Source organism: Hylaeus anthracinus, unplaced genomic scaffold (genome assembly GCF_026225885.1).
Source record: "Hylaeus anthracinus isolate JK02 unplaced genomic scaffold, UHH_iyHylAnth1.0_haploid 11994, whole genome shotgun sequence".
NCBI lineage: Eukaryota > Metazoa > Arthropoda > Insecta > Hymenoptera > Colletidae > Hylaeus > Hylaeus anthracinus.
Window position 1 is genome coordinate 5,765,020 of NW_026534341.1, and position 22,301 is coordinate 5,787,320.

Genomic DNA, 22,301 nt, shown 5'->3' on the forward strand with positions numbered 1-22,301 from the left:
TCCACAATTTTTTATTATAAATATTAGGTTGTCCTAAAAGTTTCTTTCCGTGAGTTGCATTCAATTATTTTCTGTGCCAGTGTTTATATAAATAGACAATCTAATTTCTTAGACACCGATGCTGTAACAGTAATGGAGCGAAATGAATTGTACACAATTCAATAATGTAACATAAAACATGAAATATTGTGCATGTATTACTTATTAATAAAGCGAAAGAAACTTTTGGGACAACCTAATACCAACAGATGTCTCAAAGACTTAGGCTACGAGTTTCCACTACTAATACGAATACAGGAAACATCGTCAGATTTCTTATCTGATCCAGTTTTGGCAACTCCTCCCAACGGTGGAAACGTTTGCAACGACGTTTATCGAGTCAACAACTCAGGTTCATTCCCAGAAATCGCACGGTGCCAATATTTGCGTTTCGACACCGCGTACGTGCGCGCCCGTTGCACAAAGCGACGGCGTAATGCTTGTTCCAAGCACCGTCGCTAATTATATTTCAAATTTACCGATCTGCTGCGGCGAGAAGGAAGCGGAACAGTTATACCTACCATTAAAAAGTTAATGAGACATGGTATCTCGCCGGGGAATTTTAAGTATTCCGGATTCGGCGGTCGTACTTCGCTTGGCTTCCGGTATTTCATCGCTCGAAGTCTCGTCGAGCGCGGGACCGAAGATGCTCGTACGTGCGGAGTGTCCAGGTGCCACGAATGGGTAAAATTCACGTCTACATAGATAAACAATTACGAGTGACAAACAAAGGACGAATTGTTTTTCTACGAACTAAAATAGAGTCCCGATAAAAATCTCAATCGTATGGAATCGTATATATTGGTATCGAGGGTCTATAGGGATACAGATAAAAAAACAATTCTGTCTGTGTGTTACCTTATCACAGGGAAACTTCTGGAACAATTGCGATGGAACTGGGAGCGTATCTATAGGGTGGACGGAAAATCTAACGCGAGGAATTTTCTTGATTGATTCTCTCTTCTTCGTTCTTCGCTTCTGCTAAAAACTTGAAAATTTAAACATTTTACGAGAAAAAAAATTGCGTAAAACAGCTGCGAACATTTCGAAATCTACACATGTTTTACAAGTATACGATAGCTAATTCCACGGATTTATTCACGAATGAAGTCGAATTCTGGTTGTACGTGAATAACTCGTGGGATGTGTTTAAAATGTGACCGGGTCTGATCGTCGAGAGCTCGCAATGAAAATCCAGATAGAATGTCGTTGAATGGTCGATCGGGTGCGTGTTATATAGTATTTCAACCGAAGCCTCGTGACACCGTACACGCACTCCGAGAATCGAAAACAAAAACAGGAAGAAGGTTACGGCTGATACACTCGAGTGCAAGTGTCTGGTAGATCGTTCTTTTCTTGTGAAACTTGTAGTCTTTATTTTGATCGCGATAATTCACTCGATTATCTTATACAAAGTGAGTACATATACAAAACACATGAGGCTCTCGTGTATATATATTTATATATAATTTCCCATATTTCTCTTTCTCTCTAAATTAATGCGTTAGAATTCTACCATTTTTCGTGACTCATTTTTCTAGATTCTCTCTCACGCTTTCTCCCTTTCTCACTCAAAACTCTCTCACTGTTTCAGTCGTTCATTCGCTATCTTCCCTTCGTTCGCGTATATCTACACCTACTTACTTCTCTCTCCTCTCTCTCTCCGCGCTCGTTCCTACGATGAAACCGGAAACACGTCGGAGACTTTTATGCAAGACACGCTTCTGCTTCCACGAATCGATCGTGAGTACCGACAGTCAGACGAGTTTACCCTGGGGACGTTCGATTCTCGTAAAAGAATCGATTTTCAATCGTAATCACTGGAATCGAGTCGCTAACAAGATCCTACGAGTTCGTTGGAAATCGACTGGAAACGTCGATCGAACATCCTCGGTTCGTTCGTCTTCGGAGACGTGTAAGAAGAAAACGCGACCTTTCGAAATGATATGCCATAAGAAAGAAATCGATCTGTGCGTTTGTGCGATTAAACTAGACTACTATTCGTTATTCGTTACGACTTTGCCGTGGTCGTTGGCTTACCCATCAACTAGTAACGCGTTTCGAATGAGCCAAGCGGACAAACTCGAGGACACCTGCGATCTAGGACGTCGATAACGCGGGTGTCACAAGTTCGTGTCCTGGTCTTCCATGATTCGAACCTCGTTACCTTCGGCTACCTTTCTCCGCTTCGCGGCTTCTTCTCTGCGCCTCTGATTGCACTTGAGCTGTGCCAGAACTAAATTAATCTACCCCTCGGCTCGTTTATCTTGAAAAACTAGATCACCCTGGGGAGACGATTGCCAGCAAGCAACGTACCTTTGGAAGCTACCGAAAATAAAATTCAGTAGATATATAATAGATAGAACAATAGATCTCGAGAAGAGAGCGAACAGGAATTTGGAGTGCGAAGGATTAAGTGACGTTTAGAGATCGTTAGGACCGATTTCCTCGCAGCAGGGCACCGTGAGTATAGACACGGAGGGATGAACAGATATTGCTCCAAAATAAAATTGAAGAATTGGAGTGGAAAGAATGAAAGTGACTTGTTCGCAGCAGAACTTCGGGACACCCGCGTGTGTAATCTGGTTGGTGACAATTTCCCTACAGTCGAATCCGCAGCGACTGGAGCGTAAGGTCTCGAGAGGAAGGGACGAGCTGGCAACAAGCTCAGAGGGAGGAACAGAGAGATATTGCACGGAGCGACTCCGCTCTGTCGCGAGCGAGGAAACCGGAGCGTGTGACGTAAGATCTATCGCAAAAACGACTGGAGGGGAATAACGCTGCGGTCGTGTCCCGCGACAAGCGGAGAGAGGAGGAGAAAGAGAGAAGACGGAAGTCCCTTTTCGTTTGAACAGCTACCGCCTTGTTCGCCTCTCGCGCATAAACCGCACACGAGGTAGTATCGGACGAAACTCGTTGACTCGTCGACGGCTCGTTCGGTCGAGATCTCGAAAAGTGGCCGGAAACTAGGAAACGGCTAAAGGACTTCCTTTCGCTTCTTGTTCTGCGGTTCGTCCGAGTTCGAGGAGGCTATTCAGCGTCGATCGCTTGGGAACTTTTATTTTCTCTCCTTTCTTTCTTGCTTTTTTCTTGTTTGTTTGGTTGGTTTCTCGTCGAGGGGAGTGTCTTGGTCGTAATAAAATTATCCCAAGACCCTCTCCCAGCTCGCTGCTTCCCCTCTAACCTGGATACTCGCCTCGAAACGAAGCAGACCCCTCGGATCCTAGATAAACGGGCACAACAACAACAACAACAAGAACAACAGCAACAACAACAAGCCGTTGCTCTATTCTATTTTTGTTCGGTTTCTCGGTCAGCCGTTGGATCTAAAAATTGTCGACAATCCCCATTTCTAACTCTTGGATGTAGCATTTTATCCAGCTAGCGTCAAGTCTCACTCGTCGCGAACTCCTTGGTAATCGAGATATTACCTCTGGCTAGAAAGAGACGCAGCACTAACGATATACTTAATTGTACGTTAAACGATTCTCGGCTAGTCGAGTATAACATTTCTGAGGCTTTCGCGGCCCGGTTTTTCATGCTCGGTAATGTTCGAGGCTTTTCAAGAACAAGTCTCCGACCAGTCGACGTTCTTTCTAAAGGATACAGGCTCGAATCGGAAAGTCTCGAACAGTATCGACTGTAACTCAGCTATTCGATATAGTTTCTTGTTTCCTGCATCTTCGTTAGCACTCTGACAGCCGCTCGTACACGTACACCGTGACTCGCCTTACCGACGTAGTTTAACATCGTCTCGCACTCGTAGAAACGATGGTGGCTTTGTAATTCGTTTCTTTAAACCAAGTGGCCTGTATTATTTCCCTGAAGAAGTGAAATACGAGATAATTTTAATCGACGTTCGCACGTAACCATTGGATGGGAATCCCGCGGTCGTCAGAGTGTTAACTGCCGACGAGAACTCGATGATTAAGTACTAGCGAAGCTTTGAAATATCTCCTCGCCGCGCGCAACACAGCTTCGCAACGGAAACCGTCCGGTGACGGTCACCGAAACGTCGCTGTATCGTTAAAAATAATTCGTCGATGATTGATCGCCGCCGTCGATCCACGTGGAAGAAATGTTCGCGTCTAGAATCGTCCAACATCTTCTTTTGATTTCGGTGACTGTTATCGAATCCAAATGGTGGGAGGGGCTAGGGGCACTGTACACAGTTTAAAAATTCCGCTAAAACGTCTACAAGGCTAGTTTAAAAAAATACGCGTCGAGAAAACTCGACGAAACGATTGATTCCAGTCTGTCAATGACGATCGTTTCGTTTAAAAGTATCGGCCAAAAAATTGCAGCAAGAGTTTCGCGTCGATTGTTCGCACGCCTCGATTTCGTTCGCGAATAGGGAGTTGTTATTCACGGATGTCGAGGACAACGGCAGAGAGATCGACAAGTTCGCCTCGTATATTACAAATTGGGAGAACGATCGGCAACGATCGATCACAGAACCAAGAAGGTCCCCTGGTCGTGGATCGTGGATCTCGTCCTGGTATCAGTCAGCGAACGGAGCCCTCGTTGGGTCCTCCATGTTTTCGCCAAGCGCAGCGTGTCCTAGAGTATCTGGAAGAGCTTCTTCAGTTCCACCATCAGTTGCCAGTCCGTCTTCACCAGGTCGTCCCTGAAGTACTCTTTGCACGCGTCTATGCTCTGTCTGCTTATCTGCAACAGACCAACAGAATCGCTGCAGTACACGAATCGGAACGTCGAAGGATTTTTTGAAAAACATTCGATACTTGGATGCTAATTCTGGGTCCTCTTCTTTCTAATTCTCGTGTTAATTATGGGTCGGAATTAAAAATTTCACTCTCGATTACTTTGCAATAGTATTCCAATTTTCCTTGAGGAGAGACTGAGAAATAACATTCTAAAACCTCTATTTTGAGAAACACTTTACACTTTTGTTCGTAGCCTGTTGAAAATTTTGTGTTAAATTCCGATCGTTTCGTGTAAAGTTTGCGTAAAGTTAAAATAATCGTTTCGCGTGGTAGATATTGATTATTGCTCTACATCGTGACGGAACCGAGAAAAGGGCTTCTCGAAGTGTCCAGCGCAAAAGTGCGGAGATTTAAACGAGAAAGGAGAATCGTTAGCGCGCCAGGTCTGCGTTAGGAAGACCGCTCATGCTTTAATCGTCCTCCTCGGCTAGGAATAATTTCCTTGAATCGGTTTTCGCGAGGACAGGCGCATGCTCGCGCACACGGTCCATTCACTAACGTAACGCTTTACAACTGTTTCCGCCCCCACTCCCGGCCGGAAGTCCCGTTTCATTCATGGATCGGTCACAATGGTGGTTTTACGCGGCTATTGAGGACGCCTGCCTCCCGCCACGCCCCTGCTACTTCTCCCACCCCCTCTCATTCTCACTCCCTCTCTCCCATCCTTTCGCGGTCTCTCTTCCACGCAAATACACACGCACAGGTACACAGGCGCATTTACGCCGACAAATACAAACACAAGGCAGCTCTCCCTCCGTATAATTCTTTGCCTATCCCGCTCGCTCTCGCCTCTCGTCGTAGCTCCCTCTCTCTCGCTCTGCTACCTCTATCTGCGCAACATTGCACGATCAGCAGAAGAGGGTCCTCGTGGAACCTCCGCAGACGTTCAACTATACCGTCACGATCGCCTACAGGATCGATACCTTCGTAAATTTTATTCGCAAATTTATTTCCCCGAGAGAAATTTCAGATTCGTCCGTGAACTCTCTCCGTTCGAGGCCTGTCGATTTAGAGATTCCAATGGCGCCGATTTGTGAATGAATGTAAAGGCGAAACCGGAAACTGAATCTACAATCTTCGTTCGCTAGTCGCGAATAAGATTTGCCTTCTTCGGGCTACCTGGGAGATCGGGAACGCGGTCAACTTTTGCGTTTCGTTTCTCCGCGAGGATTAGTATATAGACAGGTCGACTTTCCCAACCTTCCGCGTGCGCGTAGACCCTTCTGGTGTGTAACACGTTTCGTTCGGGCTCGCAGGTCAACTTTTCGACTTCCTTAAATATTCTAGTCGTCTAAACTTACAGGGGGAGGACACACTTGACCGATCGCCGATTTTGACGGGCTTCCACGTGGCGAGCCCGCGTCGAAAACGAGGCGACACGTGTCCAAGGGTTCGAAATTTGAAGTACCGGTTTGCATATTACGCAAGGGATTTAAGAAAACGATGAAAAGATCTCGCGTAATACTATTAAACTGCTTTGTACTCTCGTAACTGTCAACTGTACAAGGAAAACATGCTAGGCCTTTTTTATAGAGAATTTTCTTATCTTCATTTCTCATTGCAACGATTCTCGCGATAAACGCGATAGTTCTGGAGATTTCTTCGATAGACTAGAGCCTCGATTATTGGAGGAAATCGAGGCTGAACACCAGCACTTGCAAAGGTAACCGATTCGATCGATCGAAGACTCGTACATACCGCTACTGCTACGCATAATTTACGACTCGATAAAAGTGTGCATCAACTTCCATAAACTTCCATAAAGTTTCTCTATAACGTTCCGGGTATCAGAGTTCGGAGTGACTATAGGACGTGGATTGGAAAAAAGCGCGAAATCGTCGCTCTACAAATCATCGTGGGAACAAGGTGATTCCAGAGAATCGATTCTACGAAGCGAACGGTAACGACGACTTCCGCTCGCCACGGGAGCACACAAAGATGCCGAAGCCAGAACGAGCCGTGCACGCATAAAGGCCGTCGAGTGCGCGTGCACAACCGGAAAGCGCGGATAGGATAGGATAGGATGGGATAGAGCGGGAGGAAAGAAGAGTTTGACACGGTTCAACACCGAACTCGTGGAAGAGGCCACCGTTCGACTTCCTGGGACAAACAGCGGCTCACTGTCGATCTCGTTAGATAAAATTTCTCGAAATGTGTCGTCATTGTCGAGGACTCCTACACTAGAACTCTAGACTCCTGGAATAAAATTACGACGATGCAAAATATCTTGGTATACGAAATTAAAAAAAAAAAGTAGGTTCGCTAAACAAGAAGAGATTAAAATCGGTGCAGAGAAAGAAGACACGAGGGGAGATTTTCTCTCGCGCACAATTGCATGCGTAATTTCCTCGATATTAAGTCTTGCCTCGCAACATTCATATTATTCGCTGCAACATAGTGCGCGTCTGAAACGAAATGCACCGAATAATGAACGGCCTATTATTCGTTTCCGTTGAAGTTAAAAACGAGAATCGGAAAATTGATTTAAATAAAATGAAAATTCAATAGATGTACATTCATACATATTGGATTCGCTGCAACAAAGTGAGTGCGAAGCGTTGAATAATCTTATTATACGCTTCCGTTAAAATGATAAGGAAGAATGGTGAAATTCGAATTCAGATCAAACGGAAATCTCGGTGTCTCGAGATATCGAATCCACAGGAACATAATCTTTGCGTGAAATGAAATGCATTGAAAGTCCTGTTACTCGTTTCCGTTAAAGTAAAAATAATATGAAAAGAGGAAAAATCTTGATTCCCGCCATACATAGATCGTAGAATTATAAAAACCTGTAATAATTAAAATTGTTCGTGTAGTTATTTGTAAGATGCAAATCGAAATTTATACAATTATTTTAGTAATAATACCACGGAGCGAAGAGCAACCCCCTTTTGGTTCATGTTGCAAGATATTTAATTAACGATCACGTGTACGGAGTCGTCTTCAAGGTTTGCAGAAGCAAAAATAAAAGTGCGTTAATGTAATAAATAGACGAACTTAATAACACGAATACAATAAAGAAGCGGTTGGATTTTATTTGTTTTTCACGCAGACAAGCCTCCCTTGTTGAACACGCGGAATGTTGCCGCATATAAACAGATTGTTTAAGACATTAACGAGGTGTGTAGTATACATATAATTCGAGTAAATTGGCTCGACTGATCTGTAAGAAGATATATAGGTTAAAATTGAAAACCACGTAATCCAACATTGGTCGTAGTACTTAGTTTTCCAAACCGGATCTCACGAATTCGATTTCGATCGCACGAATTTCGATCTACATCGACAGATCGACGACATGCGAAACGGCCGCGAGCATCCTATTTTCGCTTCCGTCGAAGTATGCGGCTCGTCGATCCGTAGTCGATATCCAAAGCGGAAGGCGGAAAAGAACAGAGGCGAGGGGAGGGGAAGCGAGAAAGGAACGAAGGTTCTGCGAAGAGCGGAAGTCGACGGTGGACGCCTGATCGTTGCCGGATGTGCATCTTCCTTTTTCGACCAGAGTCGCGCATACTAATAAGGATCGTTTCCGTCTCGCTCGCCACTGATTTTGATGAAATTGCAAAGCTATGCGAATCGACCAACGAGTGGAAAGCAAGAGGGGGTGAGGGGGGCGTGAGACAGAGGAGGGAACGATGGAAAAAAGGCGAAACGCTCTGTACGCGGTTCCCTAGCGGAATTTCATCAACGACCGAGACCACCTGTCGATCGAATTCCTCCTGAGCAGCTGTGCTTCACCAAACGCTCAAACGTTTGCCTTCGCGGTCGTATCCGCCTTTTTCTTGTTTTTTTTTTTTCCGTTGCCTCTTTGTACCATGCGACGAAACGTGCCGCGTTCGTGTTGCGTTTTGCGCGGCCACGTCCGGTTTAAGCGGAACGTCCCGTTATCGCGACGGAAATTAATCCCTCAAAGTGTAGAATTCGTTGCGAGATACACAATCTCTGCATCCGTCGCACCGACTGTACTTAGTACTTTGCTACACGGTGTTACGTGTTCGCGGAACGGATGCGACGAATTAGGCTCGCAAAAGTTTGCACAGAAACGATATATGAAAACAAAAAAATCGTTACATTCGCATATAGTTTGAGGATACATGGTACCGAATCTAGGGAGAGTAATTGGCGTCGATTCGATGAAATTCGTGTGGAATTCATGATTACGAAAAGGTATTGTGTAGATATTGAAGAAGTAAGTCGGACCTGATACATATTCGTAACTTCTATGCCTACTGAAGACGTTTATTTCAACTAAACGGTAGTTTTGATATTTCCAAGTATATGTTTGTATAAATATGTTTATGTATATATAAATATATACACGTGTAAGCTTATTCATGTACATATTTATAATGAAAAATTTTATTTGGTAATATCATGACTATTATTTAATTTATTGAAACTTTTTCAATAGACATAGAGGGTACGAATATTTATGGAATTTACCGTATATTGTAGCTATACTTAGGGGACGTAGTCATCACGAACGTCCTCAGGGTAAACTGTGGGGGACCTACCTTGCTGACGACGAAATCTTTCTCATCGAAATGACGACCAAACATTTTAGGCGCTTCCCCAGGAATCGGCTCGATTTTCACGCAGACCTCCTGACCCTTCCTCGCGGACTCCACGGGCTTGTGATTGTACTCTATGCTCGTCACCATGCCCAACTCCACGAACTGCGAAAAAAAAAGAGATAAAAAGTGTAGCAAATGGTAGAAAAAGGCAAGCGAATCTCTAACCCACTATTTAATCACGATTAAATCATCAAGGAAGGACAAGTTTAAATGAACATACGTGAACGTTTATTCTAATCGTCTATTTCAGCCCTGTCCAACACGCCACGTTAAATTGTGTGCCCCGTCGGGTGATTTTGAATTTCTATTGAATCTTTTGTTTCTCGTTGTACGTGTACCAAAAAATATGAAATAAATGAAAATTTGCATGTATCATTGTTATAATGCGCGAGTGCGATTACAACTCCAGTTCTATATCTGATATCTACGGACGCCAAATGTTACTGAATGAATCGGTTTCAATAGGCAACCATCAGTAACGTTCATTTGTAATTTGAATACAGTTGTGTAATAAATAGACTGCGGATCTTTATGCAAAATAAAATCTTCGGGAACGTGCCTACAAAAATTAAACCTAAATAGGAATTTATTTTATTCTCCAAATATTATAACAAGAACTTTACTTTCAATCTTTTTTTATAGTCTTGCATATTGCTTGCATTTTGTAGTTTTCCAGCACATTCAAATTTCCTATAAATGCATAAAGAAGCAATCCACACATTTTTGCTCTTAGTAATAGAGAAGAGTGAAACAACGACGGTGAGAGGTATTTTGTATAGGTATGTATTATATTTTTTAACCTAATGTTAATGGTATTTTTTAACTCTTTTTACCTAAAATGCGGCCCGCTGTATCGTTACGCGTCATCGAAGTGGCTCGTGAAACTATTTCAGTTGGCCAGGCCTGGTCTATTTCGTTAGCCGATTTCTCGAAGTCCAGAAAATTTTACCCGGTCGAAACGGACTACGACGAATCTCCTTTCCCGTCCACGCGTCTTTTCTCCGTGTACGATCAGCGCGTGTCTCTTTGCGTGGGCATAGCTCCGCCTATGCATTCCATTCTGCGACCGGAAGTCGAGAGAAAACCGAGTACCTGAGCATTGCGCGTCGTCAGGGCCGACACTCGGACGTAGGTACGTTTTCGCCACGAATACCTGGCGAGGATCGTTGTGGACCGAGTAGGCAGATACGCTCGCTGTTACGTAGGCCGCTGGATGTTGTGGGCCGACGTTACACGTAGCGGTCTCCAAGTTTTTCGAACATTTTCGCCTCTCCATCCGCGACGACGGATCTCGACTTTGAATCGAGGAATCTTTCTTGGACTTTGCGCGAGGACTCTGGGAGGATTCGTGGGAGTCGGTCGCGGATTCGATTCGTGGGAATGTCTCGAGAATCTAGGAACACACTGTAGAGACGCGCCCAGGGACAAGAAAGCTCGGACGTGTCGTTTCGAGTCTTGTTATTGCCGTAACACACCTGCAGCTGCGCGAGCGCCAAGTGGGCGATAAACCCGGACGCGAGTTTGCATGGAAACCGAGCGCGGATTGCCACTTATCGTTCCAAACGACGCCTGCAATTAGCGATTCTGTTCCCTGATTTATTTTTCGGGCGGGATACAGAGGAGAGCAGTTTAACTCTGTCGTTGTCCTGATAGTATGTTTTCAAGCTACCCATAGAATTTCTGATGCCACGAGCTACCTAAACGGAATAAATGTTCCCTTATCAGAGAAAGTGGGGAAGCCACCGAGCGAATGAAAAGGTTTGGCAAACAGACGGTGTCGATCGATGGACAATGACCGGTCGAATATGCCCGAGTGTGTGTTTCGAAACCCACGCCGAAAGAGCAACGTGCCCACACGTTCGCGTTCCCAGCCAGCTCTCGACCGGCGAATCCACGAGAGTTTCGTCCCCTCAGCGTTCTCTCGTCTCCCATATTCTTCCCGTTTCTCTCTCCCTCGTTACTTTTATAGTGCTGCGATCGTCCGATTTTCGACACTCTCTGTCGAGTCCCACCTGACGACATTACCATATATACATAATTGCACGCGTCCCGAGAAAGTACGCGTCTCCGGTCCACGGTGCTCTCTACTCGATTCGCTTGTTCTCGTTCATCCTTCCCGAGGGGAGAATTTTTACAATCGTTGAGTAGAGTGGCACACCTCGATTACTGCGGGAAATCGAGGCTGAAAACGGACAGTTACGAAGGTAACCGAGCAGGAAACTTGTGCGTATCCCCGTTGCTACTCTTAACTATACCGAAATTCTCATTCTCTTTAGTCATAGAAATTTAATACGAATTTTCGTCGAAATGAGTGAATCAGTACGATGTAAACACTGTGCCAGATTAAAAAAGATGTTGCTGTTCGCAGTTGGTAATTAACCAAGCAGTGTTTTGTATCATGACGACTATATTCGTCTATACATATATGTTCGTGTACATCGTCTCTTTGATTCTGTAAGGACGAGCATGGTCGTGTATGCTTCAGCGTATGTGTACCCGCTTTGCGTGTGAGTGTGTCCGTACAAAAGCGACAATAGACACGGTCAGCGAATCTTTCTCGAGCCGTATTAACGAGCACGTGTGTTTCGAAAATCATTGTCTACATTACAAGCAGGAATAAAGTAAGGTCTATATTACAATTCGATATTTTAACCGGTTCGATATTTTAACTTCCTCTGCGTTTGACGACTAGAAAGAGGACGCTACAGCTGACCGATTAAAAAATAATTCTGCCATTCCATGAGTAACATTTTATGTTATAATAGTGAATTATTCGTGATTTCGCTTTGCTCTTGAACGTTTTCTGGCTTCCTTATCTCTGGTTCGTGCATCATGCGGCGATACGCTGATACTCGTAACCGGTAGCGAACCACGCCACTGATGAATACCGACGTTTGTCGCCCGATATATCCGGTGATTAGCGTCATTCTTCCCGTCCGGAAGAGAGCACTCGACCGGGTACATAAAAATATTTGCTTCCTGTATTAATTAGGCTCTTAAAGGCATTACATATTAAGCTATCGCGATCGACGCGAGCCTGACAAAGAGCCATTGGCCGCCCGCGTGACTCCGCGTCTGTCACGATACAAGTTCAAATTTAGAGATGAATAATTCATTTAGCCTTGCTTCGCCCTTGGTGCACGACCGTGCAATTAGAAGAATTTCATCGAAACTTTGATCCATTTACATCGGAACACTTTGATTGAATTCATTGGTAAAAATGAAAAATGCAACGATCGAAACGAACAAACCGAAGCAAACGTTCTCGAACCTCCAGGTTTGAAATAAAGAGAGAAAGCTGTTGAAAAATGTGTAAAATCGCAAAAGTTGTAGCAAAAGCTTATTGCCACAGGCTCTGGTACTAAATGTGTTATCTTGGACGGAGATTCGGAGTGGATATAGTAGCGCTTGCAGCCTGATTCCCTTGTTTACGGTCGCCAAGAAACGTGCCACGGAACACGCTCCCGTCCCCCGACGGCCGAATTCGAAAGCGGACATCGTTCTGAATGGGTCTAAGTATAGTGAAGCGATGCTAGCGAAGCCAACGCAACCGATTTACTCGAAGAACGTGTATCGCGGCTCAACGATAGAGAGAACGATGCGTCGAGAGAGGAGTGGGACGGAAACGGCGGAAATTTATGTTGAGCTAACAGCGCGTACTCGACAGTCGCTACGTCACCGAATATCTTTTACACCTATCGATTCACTTATTGATCTACCTAACGATCTCTCCCCTTTTTTCATCGGCATTCATTTCGTTACACAAGTCGCGACAGACTTGTTTTAAAATACGATCGAGACAGTTTTGAGATTCGGTGCTAGGAACAGTGGTTTCGTCATCTAAAGAAATACGAGTGGATACAGGAAAGTCGGAAAATGATCGATGGAGTCGAAAATGTAAGAAAAACGAATGACACAACGAGCGAGCAAAGTTGCTCAACGTCGGCTCTGCTCACGGCAACACAGCCGTCACAAAGTTTTCCTTATTCTCTGAAATATGTAGATCAACGGATTATTACCGAGGATCTTTCTCCTAGCGAGCGGCCACCATTCTCGAATGGACGCACGATTAACCTCGATGCCGCAGCGCGATTACGTTCGATACGCAGCCTCAGCGATCGCGAGCAACCGCTAAAGAAGTTATCTCGATCCCATCGATCCGATCGGATTACCGCGAACAAAAAACTGATTGCCCTTCGACGACTCGCGATTCTCGTTGCACACGAGCCTCGTCCCAACTATTAGGTGCGCGTCTAGATCGCGAAACGAAGGATCGATCCACCCTGCTCGATACGTTCGTATAAAGAGGGATATGGTGGTTTTTTCAGCCTACAAAACAGACGATGAAAATGTTGGAATGCAACGATTGCCACTTTCGGGTCTTGAGGAAAAGGGTCTGTTTTTTCTTAAAGCAGAAAGAGGGGTGGAGTCCTAGCAGGGACAGAAATCGACGATCCTCAGTCCGTCGAAAATAAGTGAAATGGTACGGGTCGTCGTGAATTTCGGACATCTTTCCTCTAACATTTTTATACATGTTGTAATCCTTTAGAAAATAAAGTTTTATAAAAATACAATTCCAACAGAAAATATCGCGCGTCAACGTGGACAACGCCTAAACGCGGGAGTATTTCCTCCCCGGTTTGCTTTCTCGAAAATAAAATCACAAAAATGAGACGTTCGCCAACGGTTACGGAAGGGTGCGCTCGAGAGGGAGTCTGCTCGCGGAGGGATGTTGATTTCCACGTGTCTCAGGTTCGGATGGATTTCCGTGGAAGAAGCAAAGAAAGGAAGAGGAGCAGGGCCGAAGGGGGAAAGCGGGACGAGGGGTGGACGGAAAGAGGGTCGGGGTGTTGGCATACTCGGTAGCAGACGCGGCGCGGCGAGCGAACGCGCGAGACGGGAACCGGAAGTCTATTTTCGTGTGCCGCACCGATTTAGAAAGCTTTATAGTTTGTACGAGCCTGAGCGGCTAACAGCCAACCGTCGTCGGCGTGGCTCGCTGCTTTGAGTGCATGCACAAATTGAGATTTGTGCGCTCGTTTTCTCCCTCTTTCCCTCTCTCTCTCTCTCTCTCTCTCGCGCGCGCTCTCTGCTCCAGCGGATACCGCGAGTATTTTCAAACCTACGTGAAATACCGACTCACCTCGGAGATACTCCGTTCCCGTGGAAAACAAGCGAGCTCGATCCGAGATTGAAAGCCCTCTCGAATCGACAACCCACGCTCACGGCGACGGAAGAAACGGTTCGCCGTTATCGCGGCTCGTCACGCTCGTCTCGTCACGAACTATGCACTCGGCTTGATATTTCAATTAATATCTAATCTGTCGTGCGCATCGGGCACACGCACGCGCTAGACGTTTGATTTATGGCGCGTTTAACCCTTCCGTGCTCGCATTACTCTCGATGCACGCCAGCTACGGACAATTTCTACTGTCGTTACCGCGTCGTCCGTCTGCCTTCCTCATTACGGATCCATTGTTCCAATTTTTCGACGTACCTGCCGGCAGCACGCGCGACCTCTCGCATTCCCTCGTATTAACACATTGTTGACCGGTCACGAGTGTTTGCACTTCTATTATCTATCTCAGTTTCATGAAACCCAGACCGATTTAAACAAACGTTATAGGTATCTGAGAGATATCTATGTATAATATTTCGTTTAAATTCATTATGTTGACCTAATCAGGGAACTGAAAATAAGAATTAAAAATTGTTGGAATGAGTATTGAGTCAGCTCACCATCACTCAAATTATTTGAAATAAGAAAAGATGTCTCTAATAACAAATGCCCTGATATTACCGGCGGGAAGGATCAGGTTGTTATTACGCGACTTAGAATCGGCCACACAAATATGACCCATCGTCTAAAAAATTACTAAAAATCCACCTACGATCTGTAATTCCTGCAATGTTAAATTATCTATTGAACATGTATTACATGACTGCCCAATGTTCCATTCTAAACGACTAGATTTCATACTTCCGACAGATCTCGGTGACTGCCTTAACAGTCTTAGAAATATCACTGCGACTCATTTATTTTCAAAAAGTGTAGACTTATGTAACAAAGTTTAACTATCGTATATGTGCGATTAATTTGTAATTAATTTATAACTATGCGTTATACCGTGGTCGCTAACGACCTTGCTGTTCATGCGACCATTATAAATAAATAATTTAAAAAAAAAAAAAAAAAAGAAAAATTCATTATGTTGGTAAAAAGTTCATTGGAGTTTATTCAGAATGTTTTAATTTCGCTTTCGCCAAGTCGCTTTTGTGTAAAATTGCCGGTCAACAGTGTATTAACATTACAAGTACAACGATCCAAGATACATTAAACGACGAGCGTATCGCAGTACGCATGCCAACATAATACGAAAGTTCAGACGTATAATACCAAAGAGATAACTCGTTAGTTAGCCAGTTCTAGCGTAGACAAACACGATCCCACAACGAAAAACGAAGAATTCTCTCAATGGAGAGTTTCGCTGGACGCGCGTGTCCCTCGCGTCGCCTCGCGACTCTCCTATTTCGCGTTTCCGTGGGCATTCGTCGAAGATCGATTCCCAGAAATCGAAGGCAACGTTTAAATCGCGGATATTTAAAACCCGAGGAACTGGGACGCTCCGAAATCGCACGATAAGCATTCTTTCGAGGATTTGGCCCGTTCCGTCGACGCGACGGTTACCGTCGGTATTCGCCGTTGGCAAAATTAATCGCGAGCCCGGGTAAAACGATCTACTCGACATTGGAAACTCGACATCCGGGCTGCGAACGGTGTTTCTCTCTCGTTCCCGCGCGTCGTCTTTCCTCCGCCCTCTTTATCGCTCTTTCCCCGGCTATTTCTCCTCTTTTTCTTCGTTCGTTCGCTACGATAGCAACGTTAACCAGCTGCCTACTTAGAGAACCACGACGAAACGAGAGAGAGAAGCTGGAACGGGGCAGAATACTCGCACACTGACGCGTCGACGCCACTTACTCACCAACCACATCCCGTCTTTCGGCCTTCCGGCTTGCCTGTAACTTTCGTGGAAACGCCTGTGGCTTCCTTCCGGTCGTTTATCACTTGGTAGACGCTCTAAACGTAGATACGCTCTCCCACGTATGCCTGTTTCAACCCCACGGCCATCCCCCTCGACTCCTTCTCCATCGGACGTCGCGCAAGGGTGAGGAAATTTGTTTTGAATTACGCGTACAAATTGCGGCCATTTGCGTGAGAATAGGGGCAAATTAACCCCGCAGGCCCTCACCCTGGGGCGGAGTTAATTTTATTCTGTCGTAAAAAACAAACTCAATTAACCCTTTAGGCAGCGTCGCTTCGAGTAGAAACTGAACTTCTAGAGAACGAGAAATGTATGTACTAGGATCTTTCCCGTTCCTTAAACTTCATTTTTCTTGAACATAACGTTCTTGGACCGTTTTAGATACGGGAGCTTGGCAAAGAGAGAGATTTTGTTGGTATAATGAATCGATCTCGAAACGTTTTCGTACCCACGCGCCTCTCCTGCCTTTTTTCCGTTTCCTTCCGTTCCTCTTTCGAGAAGACCGGGCACCTCATCCGCTCGCGGTTCCTTCTTCTCCAGATTTCGACCTTTTCTCTAATATTAGCCAACGTTCTTACTCTTTTTGCGCGTCGGGTCGGCTGTCAGAATGTTGTCCCACGATTCGACGTTTCGAAACCGTCGCGCACCCTCGAGAACTTCTATTCCTCGCGATGACGTTCCTCCGCGGTTAGATTGCTTAAGCGACGCGAGGATCGACTATTCTAATCGAGCCATCCAAAAATTATGAAAAATTCCATGTTTTCTGGTCGGAACGTAGTTAAGTTTGCGTCGAAAACGGCTGAGCCGCAAACTTGGCAGACTTTACAAAGCAACCGCGAAACAAATTTTCTACTTGTTTGAGTTAGTTTTTGGCCTCCGAAACATGTTTATGGAGACTAAGAGGACTACGGGACGATAGTGGGAACGGGTACGTACGTATCGCGTTTCGTTCGCGTGCTTGTTAATTAGCTTCCATCGCGGGGAAGCGTTCCCGCTTGGACGATCCTCTTCTCCGACGCTTTAATTTTCTACTCGCGATCGAATAAATTTACAAACGTTTCGGTACCTGTTGAATAAACTGAGACGGGAGCAGCGCACGCGCTTGGAAAGAAAGAGATAATGGGAAGAAATAGAGCGACAGAGATAGGAGAAGAGAGGGCTAGGGAAATAGAGATAGAATTAGAGGGAAGAGATGGAGGCGGAGAGGCGAGGGGAGATAGATCAGGAGGAAAACGAGAGAGGGGAGGAGAAAGGAAGAACGTTACGAGCGGCCTTCCGCCGGAAGGGGACTCACACACCACGGAGTTTCTAGTTCCTGTCACTCGCTCGGGACGGACGGGAATATAATTCGTGGCGGCTCGAAAATCTCCTTCGCGTTTCCTTGATATAATTATCGTCGTACGTCGAACCGACGACCGACGGGAAGTCGCGTTTAAATCTGTAACGCCGCTAGTTCCGCTAATTATGCCCCGTGCCCATTATCGTATTAAAATAATACCCTGGAACGATCGCTGCGTCGATGGATTCGACGGTTACAATTAATCCGACGAGCCATTCCACCACTGCGTGGATTCGTATCTACACCGAGCAATGCACCCAGCAGATTCGACTTGGAACTTTCGACGAAAGCAATTAATATTTACGTTTTATCTTTACATAAACGCATCAACGATACCGTTTCTATAACCTTTTCCCATCTTTTAGTTGTCGTCTCAATTCCATCTTTTCGAAATGTTCGAGGTTTTCATTGAAAAGATTTATCTAGCACTGATTTTACGTGCTTAACGTTGCGTAATCTTTTCTGGTTAAAAAATGTTGTAGCGATGAATCGCGGTGGCTAGAGAAGGAGGAAAAGGGATAAGACGAAGAAAAGGAATGGCGGAACGGCAAGAAAACGGCAGGTTAAAAGAATCCGCCGGATTTCCGCTCGACGTTAAAGCGCCTATCGAGGCCGTTGCGCAACGCGCGTACACGCCCGATAACGATGCCGAGGAAATTACTTCAATCGCAGTAATAGATTTCGTTCCTCGAAAATCGATTCGTCTTTCGTCTGTCAATTTATATAATTTCTAATTGCATAGAAACAAAATATTTCAGCCTCGTAGAAATTTTAACGATTATTCGTCTGGCAGACGACGTGTTAAATATTCGAGTAACTATCGAGTTTCCACCCCTACCAGCCTTTCACGCTATATTTTCTTACCTAGAGTAGCAAAATCTATCGGCACGCAAAGTTTCAACGAACCGCGCGGTCTTTCAGTTGTCGAGACGCGGCTTTCTCGTATCGAATTCGTTCGACGGTGGCCCGTAACGAATCGGACAAACGAAATTCGCGCAACGCTTGCGGAATCACGTACGAGGCGTGCCACGCGTCTTTTTCTGGGCGATGGCTCGCGTCTTCCTTTCACGAGACTCTCGTATCTCGGCTCTCTTCCCATCTCGTGCAACGCGCGGAGATCCATTCGGCGCGACGAGTTCAGACCTGACCTAAGCCAACTAGGTTTCGTGATATCCGACATCCGGTCTGGATCATCGTTTGCCAATAAAAAGTATCGCGACAAGAGATACCGACCGGCTCTCTATTCACCGAGGCGTTCGCGCGGTCTTTGTTGCATAACCGGCTTCTGTATCGACGCTAAGTCGATTAAGTCCATGTACGGGGTGGCTTGGAAGTGATTGGAAGAATTTTCAAATTTAATTCTTGGAAACAAATATCGCGATACCGACTGCATCGACACTTTCAGTTTACTTATGAAAATACTCGTGAACCTAAAATAGTATTCTTGTACAGTTAGAAACTATATAACGATCTAGGATTAGCATTACATTTTCCCTTTATCTGGCTACTGTAATAAGTACATTGGTATTTTATTAAATTTAATTTGGAAAGTCAGGCTTGTAAGGGTTAAAAGCGCTTTCGACGGGGCGACGAAAACTATTCGGGCGCTTTCTAGCGGTGGAATTTCCGTTGAATTTTAAGAAAGGCCAAAATGCAACGAAGCAGCAGGGTAGGGCCGAGAGAAGTGTGGACGCGTGGGCCAACAACGTGGTCGGAGCTGCTTTCTACGCGCGGGCGAGAAATGCTCGTTGCACACGCAGCCGGACAACACGCGGATGCCGTGCAGACCCGACACGAATTTTACGCGTCGCTATCACCCACATACGGCTTTGACATTATTGAATCGGATATAATTTATGCCGCCATTTGCATTCGAAACGTAACCGCGACCGAAAGCAACTCCACGGTGCTCCCAGTCGCTAACACCGATATTATTTCCCTGCATCCAACAACAGAAGTACCTCCCCTCCCTCAGGAACCTACTTTTCTATCCTTCTATATTTATATTCTATATTTTCTATCCCGAGGAGTACGCATACGCATAACGCAACCATTAAGTGTACAATTAAACTCGTCAAAGTACCCTACGCTCAATATCTTCGATCGTTATTCGTTCGAAATGAAATCATTGGGAAGTTTACACGTGAAATTAGGAAGCTCCAAGTCCGATTGGAAAGAAAAAGGATCAAGTCAACCAGTCCCCGTCCATTCGGAGGCGAACCATTTGCCTAGTAAATCATTTCGGGGCCGCGACTCGCCGTGGGTGGATTTCACGAGATTGTATACTTGGGAATTTTTGTTTACTCGGGAATTTGCAGGCTGCTAATGGCATCGCGACGCCTACGGGCTCCGAGGCTAGGCAACCTGTAGCGTTCGCGTGCTACCGCGTAAGGCGAGGCTGCAAAGAACGGCTACCCACCAGTTCAACTCCTACGAGAAAGAGAAGGAGACCAGCGATGGGACCGACTCGATAATCCCTTCGAATTTTCGAAAAAGGCGAGGAAGAACCTCGACCACTCTGGTGCACCGGTACATCTACGATTCTTCGTTTAACGATAGATTTACTGAGGTCTAAGTGTTCCCATTCCAAATTTCACAAGGAAAGTTACAGAAACCATTTACATCGATCCCAATCGCTCGTAAACTATTTTATGTTTCTTCTCTAAAATGAAGAGGCGTTGACGCAAATTCTTTTGCACGCGATACTTATTACTGCTACGGAATAACCCACAAAAATTTCATCTAGATCTCTGTTCGAAGAACTCCAGAGAAATACGTAAATTTCGTAGGGGGTCGAAAGCAGCCCTCGTGGCACGTAAGGTACGCAAAGAATCTAGAAAGTCAGATGAACGAAAGAAAGAACGATGAACGTACAACTTTAAAGTAAATTTTTCAAGAGCCATTTGAGTCCGCTTGGTACGTTCGGTGTTAACGGTGGTCACACCTACGAGAATGAGAAAGAAAGTCGAGGAAACCGACGTGGTTTTATATGCATTCGGTCGCGCGATCGAGGCGATCGATCGACGGCCAACTGGATCGCCGGCTATTTCCCCATGAACGAACCAACCAACGAACGAGTTCACCTACGCGCTAGCAAACGCACGCCATCGAGAGCGCGCGGGAGCCCCTTAAGGATTCGACTCGAATTCGCTGATAATCGTATTCAAAGCCGCGAGTGAGGGCGAAGGGGCGGCTCGACTACCGTGACAGGACTGCTAAATCAATTCTCGACCAGGACTTCTCCTTTTTTTTTTTCTTTTCTATTCTTTTTTCTATTCGCGATGCAATTATGCTCGCACGACGACGAGAACTTCCCCTCTATTTGTATTCCACCGCGGCGCGATAGAACGCGGAGCCATTTCGTGATAACGCACGATGCATTCGTGGCTGGCCGCGAGCGAAATCGTATCGGAGACGAGCGCAACAAAAATTCTATAAAAATACTCACGTCTTTGCTGGGCACGCAGAGGGGGGTTCCTTCCTTGACGATTCCGGCCTCGACCATTACGCCCATCACGATAGGATCTCGGGAGTTGAAGATGAACTGAAATAGAAACGAGTGGCCTTTCAGAACGATATCCGTCCGCGGACGCCACTTCGAATGCGACGTCTCGCCGCTTTTAACCTCCTTTCAAGCACTAGTGAAATCATGTAGATCGAGGGGGAACCGCAGAGAATGCCCAAAAATTTGTTCATTTTTAGATCTGGACATGTTTTTTAAAATATCACCTTATAGAGAGTGATCGTACGAAACTTTTATACATCTACAGTTTATTCGTATGTCGTTTAGTTTCGAAAATAAACATTGAAAAGTTACAACACCGATTTATATTTGAAAACGTAACCGAGTTTCAAGAATTCGAAGTTTTATTTCCGAAACTAAACGTCGTACGAGAAAATTGTAAATGTAAAAGGTCTTCGCCATGTCATCCTCTATGAGGCGATCATTTTTAAAAATTGACTTAACGAATTAACAGAGAGTTCCCTATGTCGTTAATTCGATTAAACGAGTCTTAAGGAACCCATTTCTAACGGAGTATCTTTCCAAATGACTCTTTAAAACATTGCAACGTTATCCTTGAACAATTCGATTTGAAAAACCAGGATGACGAGGGCTCTTTTAAGCGCCGCGGTAGATCTCCCGATTAGGGCGTTCGGTGATTCATCGAGAAGCGTAAATCTCCTGGATCGGTTACCCAAGTGCCAAGAACGTGTACGCCGTGTACGGAAATCACACGGACGCCATTATCCGACCATATTCGTCGAACGCCTGTGGATGTTCACCGCGCCCACAGGTCGACCTACCGGTGCACCCAAAGGGTTAACCCCTGAGTAGGCACACGTAGGTATTCCCAGTGGAATGCGTTACCTGCTGGTGCCTGACTGGCCTTTTTAATTAAATTTAAGGGAATTAAGCGAGCTTCTTATAGAACAAAGACTAAATTGAAATCAGGTACTTCTTATGTTTGCAAACATTTTCTATCCCAAGATAATTGAATTTTTGTCCTGTTGAGTTCTCGCGAGATCCAGCCAGCTTCCTCCAAGCTTAGGTGGGCGAGAGTTTTTAGTGGGTAGGCCT

At 45.3% G+C, this 22,301-nt stretch overlaps 2 protein-coding genes across 2 annotated transcripts in view; both read right to left on the minus strand.

Moving 5' to 3' along the window:
• Positions 1-22,301, minus strand: part of LOC128888443 (aldehyde dehydrogenase 1A1) — a 127,982-nt gene that overhangs the window by 61,514 nt on the left and 44,167 nt on the right. The window lies entirely within an intron of this gene.
• The window catches only part of LOC128888847 (centromere-associated protein E), a 46,496-nt gene continuing 25,535 nt past the window's right edge, over positions 1,341-22,301 (minus strand). Inside the window, exons 22-24 of the mRNA XM_054146011.1 lie at positions 21,171-21,266; positions 9,281-9,442; positions 1,341-4,707 (exon numbers count right to left, since the gene is read on the minus strand). Coding sequence (XP_054001986.1) covers positions 4,600-4,707; positions 9,281-9,442; positions 21,171-21,266 — 366 coding nt within the window. The 3' untranslated portion in view covers positions 1,341-4,599. The remainder of the gene's footprint in view (positions 4,708-9,280; positions 9,443-21,170; positions 21,267-22,301) is intronic.